At 41.8% G+C, this 14,375-nt stretch overlaps 1 protein-coding gene across 6 annotated transcripts in view; it reads left to right on the forward strand.

Annotated features, from left to right (window-relative positions):
* KIAA1549L (KIAA1549 like) overlaps window positions 1-14,375 on the forward strand; it is a 308,312-nt gene that overhangs the window by 185,630 nt on the left and 108,307 nt on the right. For all 6 annotated transcript variants that reach the window (XM_073658126.1, XM_073658125.1, XM_073658123.1 and 3 more), the window contains 5 exons: window positions 5,700-5,851; window positions 7,113-7,284; window positions 8,270-8,433; window positions 11,363-11,538; window positions 13,224-13,351. In XM_073658126.1, the coding sequence (XP_073514227.1) occupies window positions 5,700-5,851; window positions 7,113-7,284; window positions 8,270-8,433; window positions 11,363-11,538; window positions 13,224-13,351 (792 nt within the window). The remainder of the gene's footprint in view (window positions 1-5,699; window positions 5,852-7,112; window positions 7,285-8,269; window positions 8,434-11,362; window positions 11,539-13,223; window positions 13,352-14,375) is intronic.

Below are 14,375 nucleotides of genomic sequence, written 5' to 3' on the forward strand. Positions count from 1 at the left end.
ATGTGACCAGCAAAGGAAAAAACCTAAGAGCAAGGTTCTAACAGGTGGTTTGAACCAAAGATCTCAAATTTGGACTCATCAGACCAAAGCACAGATTTCCACTGGTCTAATGTCCATTCCTTGTGTTCTTTAGCCCAAGCTTGTCTCTTCTGCATGTTGCCTGTCCTTAGCAGTGGTTTCCTAGCAGCTATTTTACCATGAAGGCCTGCTGCACAAAGTCTCCTCTTAACAGTTGTTGTAGAGATGTGTCTGCTGCTAGAACTCTGTGTGGCATTGACCTGGTCTCTAATCTGAGCTGCTGTTAACCTGCAATTTCTGAGGCTGGTGACTCGGATAAACTTATCCTCAGAAACAGAGGTGACTCTTGGTCTTCTTTTCCTGGGGCAGTCCTCATGTGAGCCAGTTTCTTTGTAGCGCTTGATGGTTTTTGCAACTGCACTTGGGGACACTTTCAAAGTTTGCCTAATTTTTTGGACTGATTGATCTTCATTTCTTAAAGTAATGATGGCCACTCGTTTTTCTTTACTTAGCTCCTTTTTTCTTGCCATAATACAAATTCTAACAGTCTATTCAGTAGGACTATCAGCTGTGTATCCACCTGACTTCTGCACAACACAACTGATGGTCCCAACCCCATTTATAAGGCAAGAAATCCCACTTATTAAACCTGACAGGGCACACCTGTGAAGTGAAAACCATTTCCGGTGACTACCTCTTGAAGCTCATCAAGAGAATGCCAAGAGTGTGCAAAGCAGTCATCAAAGCAAAAGGTGGCTACTTTGAAGAACCTAAAATATAAGACATATTTTCAGTTGTTTCACACTTTTTTGTTAAGTATATAATTCCACATTGTTAATTCATAGTTTTGATGCCTTCAGTGTGAATGTACAATTTTCAAAGTCATGAAAATACATAAAAATCTTTAAATGAGAAGGTGTGTCCAAACTTTTGGTCTGTACTGTATATGCATTCATAAATGTCTCCACATCCACCCACCTACCATCCATCCACCCACCCATTTATCCACCCACCTACCTACCCATCCACCCACCTATCCACACATCTACCCACACACCTATCCCTCCACTCACCCACCTATCCCTCCACCCACCCTCTATCCATCCACCCACCTATCCATCCACCCACCTATCCACCTACCTACTTATCCATCCACCCACCTATCCATCCATCTACCAACCCATCATCCACCCACATATCCCTCCACCCACATATCTATCCATCCACCCACATATCCATCCATCTACTCATCCATCCACCTACCTACCCATCCACCCATCTATCCACCCACCTATACATCCACCTACCTATCCATCCATCCAACCACCTACCCATCCACCCACCTATCCACACATCCACCCACCTACCCCTCCATCATCCACCCACATATCCATCCACCCACATATCCATCCATACATCCATCCACCTGTCCATCCATCTACCCATCTACCTACCTAGCCATCCACCCACCCATCCATCCACCTTCCCATCCATCCACCTACCCATCCATCCACCTACCAACCCATCCATCCACCTACCAACCCATCCTTCCACCTACCAGCCCATCCATCCACCCACCTACCCATCCACCCACCCATATATCTATTCACCCCCTATCCATACATCCACCTACCTACCCACCTACCTACCCATCCACCTATCCATCCATCCACATATCCATCCACCCACCTACCCATCCACCCACCTATCCACCCACCTACCCATCCATCCACCCACCCATCCATCCACCCACATATCCATCCACCCACCCACCTATCCATCCATTTAACCACCTACCTACCTATCCACACACCTACCCATACATCCACCTACCTATCCACCCACCTACCTACCCATCCACTCACCTACCCATCCATCCACCTATCCATCCATCCATCCACATATCCATCCACCCACCTACCCATTCACCCACCCATCCACCCACCCATCCATCCACCCACATATCCATCCACCTATCCATCTATCTACCCACCTCCCTACCCATCCACCCGCCTATCCATCCACCCACCTACCCATCCATCCACCTACCTACCCATCCACCCACCTATCCATCCACCCACTTACCCATCCATCAACCCACCCATCCATCCACCCACCTATCCATCCACCCACCTACCCATCCATCCATCCATTCACCCATCCTGGGGAGCTTGTTAGCTTGTTGCTGTCATTTCCTGGGGGCAGGCACTGATGGAGGTCTTTCTTTCCAACTACTCAGGTGAAGAGTGGTGAAGTGGTCATTGATGACTGCAGTTAAAGGGGCATTCCCATTTCATAAAGTGATGGCATATTTCTAGGATGCAATTACTTTAAAATCGGAAAGGACTCAACCCACTTGGATCTCCACCAACCTGGGGAATAAAAGGGATGCAGTGGTGATTTAGCACTGTGGCCCCCTCACAGTATTTTCCTGCACAGTGGCTGCTAGCAACATGGGTTTCAGAGCTTTGGAGAACAGCTCCATTCCTGCAAATAAGAAGTGCAGCAGTTACCAGGAGTTACCTGCACAGCCAAGTGCCAGATGTGGGGAAAAAACATCTCAGGTTTAGTAAGGGTCCTAGAGATCAGATCACCACTGATGATAGAGTGATAGCACATCCTAGTGATGTGATGTCACCTGATGAGATGGGAACCCCCTATAAATCTTTAGGTTTGGAGTTTTCATTCCCCAGGCCACTGCAGCAAAATGTGGGCTGTATATTACAACTGACATGTATCTCTGAGTTTCATCACTGCTGTTCAATTACAGTGTTGTGCAAGAGTGAGTTAAAAAGTCAGTGACCCAACAATCAACCCTTAACGAGTGTTTCTGCAAATAAAGCTTATTATTATACTATAAGAAATCAAATATTTATCGAGTATACTTTCTAAATCATTTCCGTGTAGTTTTCATTAAGAAGCTTCATTGTTTACTTCCTAGTGATAACAATCTGTTTTGGTGATGGAATTCTTACCCAGATAAATGGCTTCTTACAGGTACAGCACCAGAATATTCCAGTAATGTACCAAACACATTTTAGATGACTATTTTAGTCATTAGTTCATCAGACACTTGGGAGCTATAATATAATGGTAAAATATATACAGGTGTATCTCATTAAATTAGAATATCATCAAAAAGTTAATTTATGTGAGTTCTTCAATACAAAAAGTGAAACTCATATATTATATAGAGTCATTACAAATAGAGTGACCTACTTCAAGAGTTTATATAAGCAGAAGTTGAAGCTCAGAAATCTCTGCACCATTTATATATCGGCATTTCTATACTGGGAAGTAACTGTGCTTGCTGCATCGGAATTGAATCTCTGTTCAATCATCGTTTATCTGGATGTACCTGTGTATTCATGCAACAAGTAAAAGTTATCAACAGCCCTTCTGGCCTCCTTGTTTTCTGGACTATTTGGCGTGCACCACATTACATCACACTACCAGGAAGAAGAGGTTAATGAAGTGCACTCTGGCATCACAAACTTCTTTCTTTTATTTGCCTTTGTCATTGCTATGGCAGAGTGGTAAATTCTGCACACCACTTGGCATAGTGCATGATAGAAGCACCTGCTACTTGGCCTGTGTATATGATGCAGCCATTGGGCTGTATGCCCTCCCTGAAACTGATGACATCCCATCGACATGGCAGAACTGTAGGTTTGTAACTTTCATTTACAGGTGCATCTCACTAAATTAGAATATCATCAAAAAGTTAATTTATTTCAGTTCTTCAAAACAAAAAGTGAAACTCATATATAGAGTCATTACAAACAGAGTGATCTATTTCAAGTGTTTATTTCTGTTAATTCTAAGGATTATGGCTTACAGCCAATGAAAACACAAAATTCATTATCTCAGTAAATTAGAATACATTATAACAACACAGATTTTAAAATCCGAAATGTTGGCCTATTGAAATGTATGTTCAGTAAGTGCACTCAATATTTGGTTAGGGCTCCTTTTGCATCAATTACTGCATCAATGTGGCGTGGCGTGACTTTTGTGTTTTCATTGACTGTAAGCCATAATCGTCAACATTAACAGAAATAAACACTTGAAATAGACCACTCTGTTTGTAATGACTCTATATAATATATGAATTTCACTTTTTGTATTGAAGAACTGAAATAAATTAACTTTTTAATGATATTCTAATTTAGTGATTTGCACCTGTAAATGAAAGTTACAAACTTACAGTTCTGCCATGTCGTCGGGATGTCATCAGTTTCAGGGAGGGCATACAGCCCAATGGCTGCATCATATACACAAGCCAAGCTGCAGGTGCTTCTATCATGTACTATGCCAAGTGGTGTGCAAAAATTACCAGTCTGCCATAGCAGTGACAAAGGCAAATAAAATAAAGAAGTTTGTGATGCCAGATGCACTTCATTAACCTCTTTTTCCTGGTAGTGTGGTGCACGCCAAATAGTCCAGAAAACAGGGAGGCCAGAGGGGCTGTTGATAACTTTTACTTGTTGCATGAATACACAGGTACATCCAGATAAATGATGATTGAACAGAGATTCAATTCCGATGCAGCAAGCACAGTTACTTCCCAGTATAGAAATGCCGATATAAAAATGGTGCAGAGATTTCTGAGCTTCAACTTCTGCTTATATGCACAGTCTTTATCACACAGCTGTCTGCAGCTGAGGCTGTGGTCTCATAGACAGGAGCTGTGGCTGCTCCCTTACCTGGTCCTTCAGCTTCCATAGGTCGTCTATACTCCTGCACAAAATGTCTCCTTAGCCTTCACCCTAATCCAAGAACCTGGTCATGTGGTCTAACTATGTGACCTTGTGGCCATAAATGGAAAGCATGGCTGCTTTGTTAACTCTTAACAACCTCCTAATAGCAGAACATAATAAGTACATCACTTTGTGCACATATAAACCACTTCTATATACTGAATTATCATGTACATTATCTACAAAGAGAAATATTAACATAGTGCAAACACAATGAGATAGCTTCCAGCTCTGCTTCATCCTAAAGGCACATACACAACAACTTTGGTGCATTACACTTCTTCTGCACATGCAGTCTGATGGGCAATAAAGGAGATGGGGGGACATCCCAATACTTCAATTAACACCTCCCCTTATCCACTTCTTATCCAACAGTAAATCCACCTACAACCAAAAGGTTCTTCTCCAATGCAAGCTGATCTAAGTGTGTTTGTAGCACAGCTGTATGTGTATATAGATCTGTTACAGCATAGTAATCTTAGGCAGAATGGGAGATCGATTAAGGCAAACAAGCACATATAGGGGAGAATAGAGAATTCAACTTAGATGAAAGTATGATGTGGAATTAAAAATGGCATATTATAGATTATATTTAGCATTTTGCAGATAAAGCAATACATGCAAAAGAACGGAGGGGCTTGCAGAAAGTTGAGAAACCAGAAAGTAATAAGGGAGGAGAAGGGGAGTTAGGGATACTTATTGCAGCCTGCTAAACTCATAATATGTCCCGTCCCTGCTGCATCAGGATGTAAACAAGCAGAGCTGCAGATTGAAAGTGATTTCATGGAAATGAAAATAACAGTTTATGGTATATAAGCAGTAACTAATGTGGATAATAGTCATTTTTTTATATTTTAGACATTTTTATCTAAGCTGGAAACCCATTTAAATTTTGATATAAAATGCTTTTTCTTTTCCCAGTGATACAAGGTGTTGATAACCAGTTATTGGGATCAAATAACCAAAGCTTTGCCCGGTTGATGGAAGAGAGATTTGCCAAACTTTTTCAGGAATCTAGTCAACAATCAAGAAGATTTAGAAGAGCCACCACAGTAGGAAGCTACACTGTTCAGGTGGGTAAAACTGTTCAGAGTGAAAATCAACCACACAAATGTCATTTGATTATTCAGCTGAAGAGGAAAAAACTTTTTTTTGCGCCCGTAGAAATAGTTCCAGTCTTGTCCGTAGCCTTTATCTAGTGTTGCAACTTAAGTCTATACAAATAAATAGAGATGAGTTACAATGTCAGAAACTATCCATAGACAAAAGTAGATGTGACTACACACATTAGTCTAAAGTGGATAAAAACAAACAATTTCTACAAAACTGTTCATTCTTCAACTGAAAGTTAACAATGGACAATTGTTTTAGCCCAACGTTAAAAATCATTGTCTGGAAAAGTCGACTTTGTTTCAAATTTCTACTCTATAGATGCTGGTCCATGAAGGAACTTTTCTGAAAAAGAACATTCCCAAAATGTTTCCATAAACATCCTTTATCCTTCTATCCTTCTACCATAGCCACATGTACAGATGTGTCCTTCCCTGCACCTATAAGACATAGAATCACATATTAAAATGTGCATGTTACCATATATGTTTTATTACTGGATGGTGCAAGATTATATTTAATTGGTATTATGACGAATTGTATACTATAAATGGTCAGTGTTGTTTCAACTTTGTAAGAATCAACAGTTTCTCTGTGTATGAGGCAGTCCTCCTCTCCCTGCCTCCTGACTCTAAGAAACAGCTAAAATCTGTCTTGGTCAACACAAAACCAACTGCTAGCTCTCCAAAGTGTCTGGCTACAGCGATTTATTAAAGTCTACAGAGAGTAGAGAGTGAAGAAGGGAGGTGAAACAGTGAGAGTGAAACACACACAATGTGAGTGTTGATGTCGTCCCAGATCTGGAGTCACAGCTACACTTCTCTGTACCGCTGTGTGATGTCTTCCATGTTGCTCCTGCCCTAAACTTGTTCAGCGCAATGACATATTTCTATGAGTTGTGTATGGGAAACAGAATAGCTGCTAGCCACCCTCCCCTCTCTAAAGCAGGCACAATTGAAAATTACAGTTTTATTTGAATGTACTGGTGAATGTGGACTAAAATGTTACTTTGGCGTAATGATCGTTTACCAGGCGATTGTTAATTCATTGGTTGTTGCGTATCAGTCTACTTAGAGCCAATGTGTAGGGCCACCCTACCACTGTTTATCTGGGATAAAAAAGCATACCCCTTTTCTGGTCTCTTACCATCCTTTATAAATGTAATACATTTGTTTTTTAACACCATATCTGTCACTGTCTATTTCACCTTGTCATATTTTACAGATGGTGAAAATGCAACGTTTGGACGGTCCTAATAACTTGGCTGAATTGACTTACTATGCTGTGAAAGATGGGCAGCCAATACTGGGCACAATTGCTGCCAAGCAGCTGAGTACCATCGATCCTCAGAACATGGCCCTGGCCCTTGGATATTTTGTTAAAGTGCAAGCAAACTGTAAGCATCATTTTAACTTATCTACATAATAATAAGGCTATAAAACATCAAAATTAAGAAAATTAGTATTTTGCCTAAAATGTATTAATTTCATTTATTTTTTTCAATATCTGTAACTTTTTTGGTCAGAATATTTTTCTAATCAGCTATCTCTACTTTCAAATGTCCAATGGGAATTCTATGAACGGGGCTCTCACTTTTAGGATTATTATCCATTAGTCTGAATGGAGAGAAGTTAAAAGGAAACTGTATAGTTCTTCATTTCTCCTATAGTGGCACAGTAGTGGAACAGTTATTTCCAAATTCCCAGTAAGATTACTGTTTGGGGCGTTACCGCCAGTGAATTTAGTGAGACAGTGACCCAGGCAAGTTAAATCAAACGTCCTTTATTGCCCAAATACTGCACACATGAAATTGCTCACCTCCGCATTGCAGCCGGGAACAGATAAATAAGGTCCAGTGCCACTGGTAAGGTTCTCGGGTGCAGGTTTAAATGAAAACCGTGGCCATGGGCCACTTGTCAAACCTGAACTGGATGGAGGGATCTGTCCCACTACCATCCTACAGATCTCTCCAAAAATAAAAGCCCAGTACAGGTTTTCCTAATTGACTTGGTCAAATAACTTGACCCAATCCACACTTTTATTTTGCTTGGTAGCCACAGCCGTATCTGTGATTACATTGCACTCCAGTGGTTAAGTATGCTTCTAAGCACATTCTGGGGGACCCATAACGGCCCTCACATATGATTCCCCTCACTGTCTCACAGGTCCTAGAATCAGGACATCATGTGACTAGGCTAAATTTATGGAACCTTTCTAGACAACTCATTCAATCTGCAATGAATTGAAGTAGTAGTGGAAATTGATTAAGTCTATTGGAATGGCCCCTGACATCTCCCCTCTGTATTTGGGTGTTTTATCTTGGAGAATGATCCTTTCATTATAGACTTCTAGTGAATGTGTCCTTCTCTTTCATCTTTTAGCTGTTGTACAAAAGCCACCAAACAATCTCTGGATAATTGCGGCAGTTTTAGCTCCTATAGCCGTTGTCACTGTCATCATTATCATCATCACAGCTGTCCTCTGCCGAAAGAACAAAAGCGACTTCAAGTCAGACAACATCAGCAACCTTCCTCCCAGGACAAAGGTAAATCTTGTTCCCTTCTTAGATCATGTTTTCTGTAATATTACTTTTCATTTGGCCCCTACTAATACTCGTTTTTGTGCATTGTTAAACCAGAAAGTCTGTAGAAAACTAGTATAAACTTTCCATTAACACAGATTTTCCATGATTTATGGCCTCAACCTTCAGGACACTCACAATCAGCAGAACAATGTACTGTATAGATGCCTTATTGCTAAGTGGTAGGTGTCCCAGGAGTAACACCCTAATAAATCATACATTAATGTCTAGAAACTACAAGCATAGAATTACAGAAACATTTGGACACCCTTGATACACTTTAAAATTTGATATTTCTCCAATTGGAAAACTGTACCTCAATATTTTCCTCTTTGGAAAAAAGTTGTACAACATTATGAGAATGTTTGCCATTGTCCCCAGTCACTCACAACTTTTTCCCTTGCAGGGATGTAATTAGATTGTGTGAGTAGTTACAATGCTATGAAAACCTCAAATTAGGCCTGTGTAGAGGCCTAGCCCAGCAATTAATGGGAAGGACGCCATATTAGGGTTTAAAATTTCACATGTAGTGGATTATGTATCTGAGGTGTCACAAGTCCCACCAGTAAGGCTTAAATAATATGGAACTGCTAGAGCCTTGTTCTTTTGTTCAGGTTGGGATACAGGGCTTGACTGGCCCCCTAGAGCGCTAGAGGATCCTCCACTGACCTCTCGCACAATAATGGGTAGCAGGAGACAGCTCCTCTCAAAGGTGACTTTGAAGCCAATCATTGGTCACTGTGATTCACCAAAGCATAACTATCATGGGTGCGGGGTGTGCAGTCACACCTGGTGAGTCTATTAAAGATCCGTGATAGTTGGGGGCTCTGTTGGAGATTTTGCATTGGGGCTTATGAGCTTCTAATTATGCCACTAGTGATTCACATTTAACATATCAGACCTTATTGCTTATAACTCCGTGGAGAATCTATATTTTTATTAATCAGTTATTTGCAAATATAATTGAGATAAAATGTGTGTTGTTAATGAAGGATGCGCTCGGTGGGGCCGCCATCTGCTGTGATGTTTGGTTACTTCCCTGCGCTCAGTCAATGTTCTGGGCTCCAGCATTATGCTTGTGGCATTTAATTCAAGATTATATTACAACATCCAGCAATTCATTTTTATCATAGCGCATTCAGGGATCTTAGATTTGGCAGAGCACGACGCTTCCTTGTCTTCAAGCTCATTTCTGACTGCGTCTTATTTACAGATCAGCAGCGATTATTAAAGACATGTAATTGACTGACAGAATGTGATTGCAGGTTTATTGACTACTGCTGCCAGAATAGCTTGATTACCTTCCAAGTTTAGTCTTCTGAAAGCGCGAATGACATACAGATAAAGAATTGAATTTGATCTATTTTGATAATGGTTGTCCTTTTCTCGTGGGCCTCTGGGTTAACAGAACACCACTGGCCGTCTCATCTATTAGCAGTGTTTTTGGGAACACCCCCCTTTCCCTCCCACTCTCTGAATCTGGACCCCACCGTGCCTCTTCTAGTAACCACACATGCTTGTTAACCTTTCACTGAAGTCTATGAAAGTTATACAGATATCTGGGTGAGTGAAAAGAGAAAACCCTACAAATGCATCTCATCCTAGATAAATAACTAGATGAACTAGACATGTATTACATAGACAACCTTTGATTTCAATGGGAACTGTTTAACACCAGGTTTCCCCTGTGGTAGCGCTATGGGAAATTGGACACTTTCTGTTATTACAGCTGATTACGGGAGAACCTAAAAGTACAAAAACATTGGCCAAAGTGCAGACACCCTCTAAACATTACTGACTAGTAGCTGCAGGGTCATGTAACATATATAGGCTGAGCCCTGTATTCTGAATTCTATATACGGGTCTCAGTGATGGGATTCACAGGATAGTTAGTTCAGTCCCATAATTATTTACTCTGCTGTTTGATGGACCCATGCTTTATTCATTATTTATCGTTATCACTTCTACACTCATTCTAATTATGGCCATGTTATATTGTAAGGATTATATGAATTACTATGCAGCATTAGTCTATATACAGACATCAGACAACATAATGTATTGTCCTGAAGAACCAATATTTAATGGGCTGTCCAGAATTGAAAAAAAAAAGAGCTGTTTTCTTTCCTAAAAACAGTGTTACTGTTATCCAAGGTTGGTGTCTAATATTGCCTCTTGTGCTCGCCCAGAAATATCTGATCGTGTGTGTGGTTTATAGACCTCTCGACCCTAGCACTAATGTCCATTAGCACTATAGTTCCTTTGGTTGATAGAGAAAACCCATCACATTCAGTGGCCATTATATGGTGGTTCCTGGGTAAGTATTTCTTTGTCGGGACACGGGTGGTTATTCATTCTCTAGCCAAGTGGTCCTGTGGCTGCTCCTATAGCCGTCCCTATAGAGATATAGCCTTGTGAAGGGTCACATGGAAAAGGGGTTGGGGCACCCTGATTTGAGACCTCGTCCTCTCTGGACCTCTTAGCTGCCACTTTATCACTTTCAGGATGTACTTTACCTAAAATCCTTTCACGTTCACCATTTTTGGAGTATCTATTGGAAACCTGTGCGCTCTAACTGATAGGAAAAATGACATCCATTAGTTCAGCCTGTCAGACAGGAGATCAAAGGATCTTTGTATGATTAACTGTCTAATCATATCAGGAGACAGATAAGTGCGGTCTAGTAGAGAGTGGTGATAGCCCTTGTTGGCTCACCTCTTCCCCCAGCCCCAACCATCAGCAGAGGCTCCTTTATGGGAGACCTTTAGATGTAGCTCACCCTTTGCCATATTGAGGTTCCAGCCATGGACACATGTATTCCCTGAGAGATCACAATGATGTCATGAAGAATAGTTATGTATTGACTGTAGAAATTTCACATTTTCTTGTACAGCCGGTTCAAGGTTTTGATTACGCAAAGCAGCACCTGGGACAGCAAGGAGGAGATGAGGAGATGCTTCCTGTTACCCAAGAGACTGTGGTGCCATCTCTCAACTTATCCCAAGAAAGAAACAGCACAAAGGACGGCAGCACTGAGAAGATGCTCAAGTCTTCAGATAACAGGAAGAGGTATGACCCAAAAATCACTTAATAGTATTTTAAGGGAGTCTGTCAAAAGGATCAACCTCCCTAAGCAGTTAACATGGTGAGACATGTAATGACTGACAGTCTGCTCTCCTGATCTACATGTCTCACACTGGGAACGCCTCCTTTCATTTAAAATAAGCACTGAGGGCAGATTCCCAGGGAGATCTATGTCTGGCCCAGAGATCTTAACAGCTCATTTACATATTAAGAAAAATGTGGATTTCTCTGGAATAAGACATCGGATGGCAGATATGAATATATAATTTTATTCAGCTTCCTATGACCTTTATGCCCATATAAACAGCTTAGGAGGGTTGATCCTACTGACAAATTCCCTTAACCTTGTGAATACCTTCCCTGTCTGCCCCATTGTAGGGACCATGTGTTGCTCTTTCTATTGTTTCTTAGATATATAGTACACCTCCTTTTCCCCATCAAATGTAATGTGTCTCATTATCAGTTCCGCTATATGTTATTTTGAGAAGACCACCTCCAAGAAGTCCAATTGCAATTCTGTGCCATTTTGAATTGACATCTTAATGTATATTTCTCTGGGAAAGGTTGGTGACCACTAATGGTAGCAGACCTCCTAGGAGTTGTCAACCAGCTGTCACAGATCACAGATTTGCTGTTATACCTCTGGGCCCCTGTGGGTCTTGCACTTATTTCCAGACAGATTGTCACCCAGCTTTCCCAGAACACATTTACAAATGGCTGACTAGTATATTTCACAGCTAAATGGAAGAGGACCATTCTTTTAGGTGAGAACATTCTTTACCAACAATCCGATCAGACCCCCAACTTTCTACCTTTTAACTTTTTGGGATACTCCCCTCCCCAGTTTTGCCATCCTTTTTGCCACTGCTATACAATATTATTAAAAAGCGTACTGATGGCGGTAGTTTTGAATGCACAACACGGACAGCACTTGATGATGTCAGTAATAGCTGTGTCACATGACAGGCCCGGCTCTGCTGTATCTGCATGGAGAGCTTTGCGTTTGTGTAGCGCTTCCATGCTGAGCCGTTATAAACCCTTTTAGGGTTATCAGCTTATTAGACTGTATTGTCTGCTTTTAAGGGGGTTCTCTAGGATAGATCATTGCTTTCTCATGGGGTCTGATCTCTGAGACCCCCGCCGATAGGGATGCAGTGCTGGTTTAGCACCACATTGTGCCCAGCCGCCCCCTGTGCAGCTCTGCCACCTTCCCGCAGGACTGTGCCACCTTCCCGCAGGACCCTGCACATCCGGATGTCTGGAAGTCGTTCAGAAAAAAGAGCAAAGGAGACCCAGACAGCACTGTATCCCCTTTATTCCCAGGACTGGGGGGAGCTGCAGAGGTCTGACCCCCGCCGATGATGAAGTGATGATTTATGCAAGTGAAGTGACATCATTTTATGAGAGGAGATAACCCCTTCTCTTATACACCCAGCAGAGGTATAAAAACATGGAGATGCAGCAGAGTCAGAATCACAACTCTCTACATTTAGATAATAAAGGAACACTTGTGATGTCGGAGTTTTCTGAATGGCAGTGCTCACCAGCCCAGCTCTGCTACATCCACAGCCACCCAGGCCGCACTTCTCCCAGAAGCTCTTGACATTTTCATTATGTGAGTTGCAGAAGTGATGCCTAACACTTGTCTCTGTTGCTATGGTAACTTGTAGCCGGTCTCCTTGTGAAAATGGTTCCGTCATCAGCAACGAATCAGAGGAGGCGAGTTCAGACAGGAGCACTCCGCAGAAAGTAATGGCTCAGCACAGAGCGACAAAGGAGGAGGCCTGCAAGCGGAACGGTGAGGAGCGCCCTGCTAATAGCTCTGCAGCGTCCAGCACCGCGCACACGAGTGTAATATTAGAGAGTACTATTACCTGACTGTCTGCTTATTACACTTTCACCACCTCTGTCTAAACTAGGCAGAAACAATGTCATTGACTTCCTTTTCTTTTTCTTTTTTCCCTAGCCATTTTATTCTTCATCATGATTGATCTGATTGCAGCTTAATGCTCCTTTGGTTCTGGCATAGAATCAGTTGCGTATCCCCGACTCTGCTGTGGCAGGCGTCATAGCATTTATGCTGCACAAGTCCTATAGTATCGTTAAATCAAATGTGACTTTTTTCTCAAATTGATTTACAGGTTTTGTACAAGATTAGAAAAACATAGCTGCTTTGTTCCAGTAACACAGGTCCATGCTTGTGCCTAACATCAAATTCATTGAAGCTGCAGTACCGCACAGAACCTGTGGACAGCTGTGGCGCTGTTTTTTAAGAAAGCCGCCACGTTCACTACATTTTGTACAACTACATCGTTCCCTGTTCTCCATTCCTTCTCGGCGTTCCATAAAGCATTGCATCATTAATTAGCAAGATGGCAATGAGAAGCTGATAGTTCCCTTAATTAGAAGCTAGATACTGATTTTGCAGAAATTATTCCACATTAAATTCCTTGCCATGTGCAGTCTGTAGACATGCTCCCATTATAACAACCTTGTTAGAGAGTTTGCATGTAACTAAAAAGAAACAGTGCCACTATTATCCAAAGGCTGTGTCTGGCACTGCCATTAAATTGCATTGAAAAGGGTTATGCAGAACGATTTTATTTTTTTCTCATATGGCTAAGAACTGACAGGCAGGCAGTTACTAACTCCCTGCCTTTTCTGCCCAGCGCCAACTCGGACCAGTCATGGACTGCTCCTGCCAGCAATTCTGCTGCTTCATTTGATCTCACATCAACAGAGCAACTTTTCGTCTTCCAATTTGTCGACAGCACGTAAAGTCAACCTCAGGCTGATTGACAACCAACTCCCCGCAGTAAGTC

This window comes from Phyllobates terribilis, unplaced genomic scaffold (genome assembly GCF_046119375.1).
Source record: "Phyllobates terribilis strain yellow unplaced genomic scaffold, ASM4611937v1 Scaffold_13__5_contigs__length_258822181, whole genome shotgun sequence".
Classification (NCBI taxonomy): domain Eukaryota; kingdom Metazoa; phylum Chordata; class Amphibia; order Anura; family Dendrobatidae; genus Phyllobates; species Phyllobates terribilis.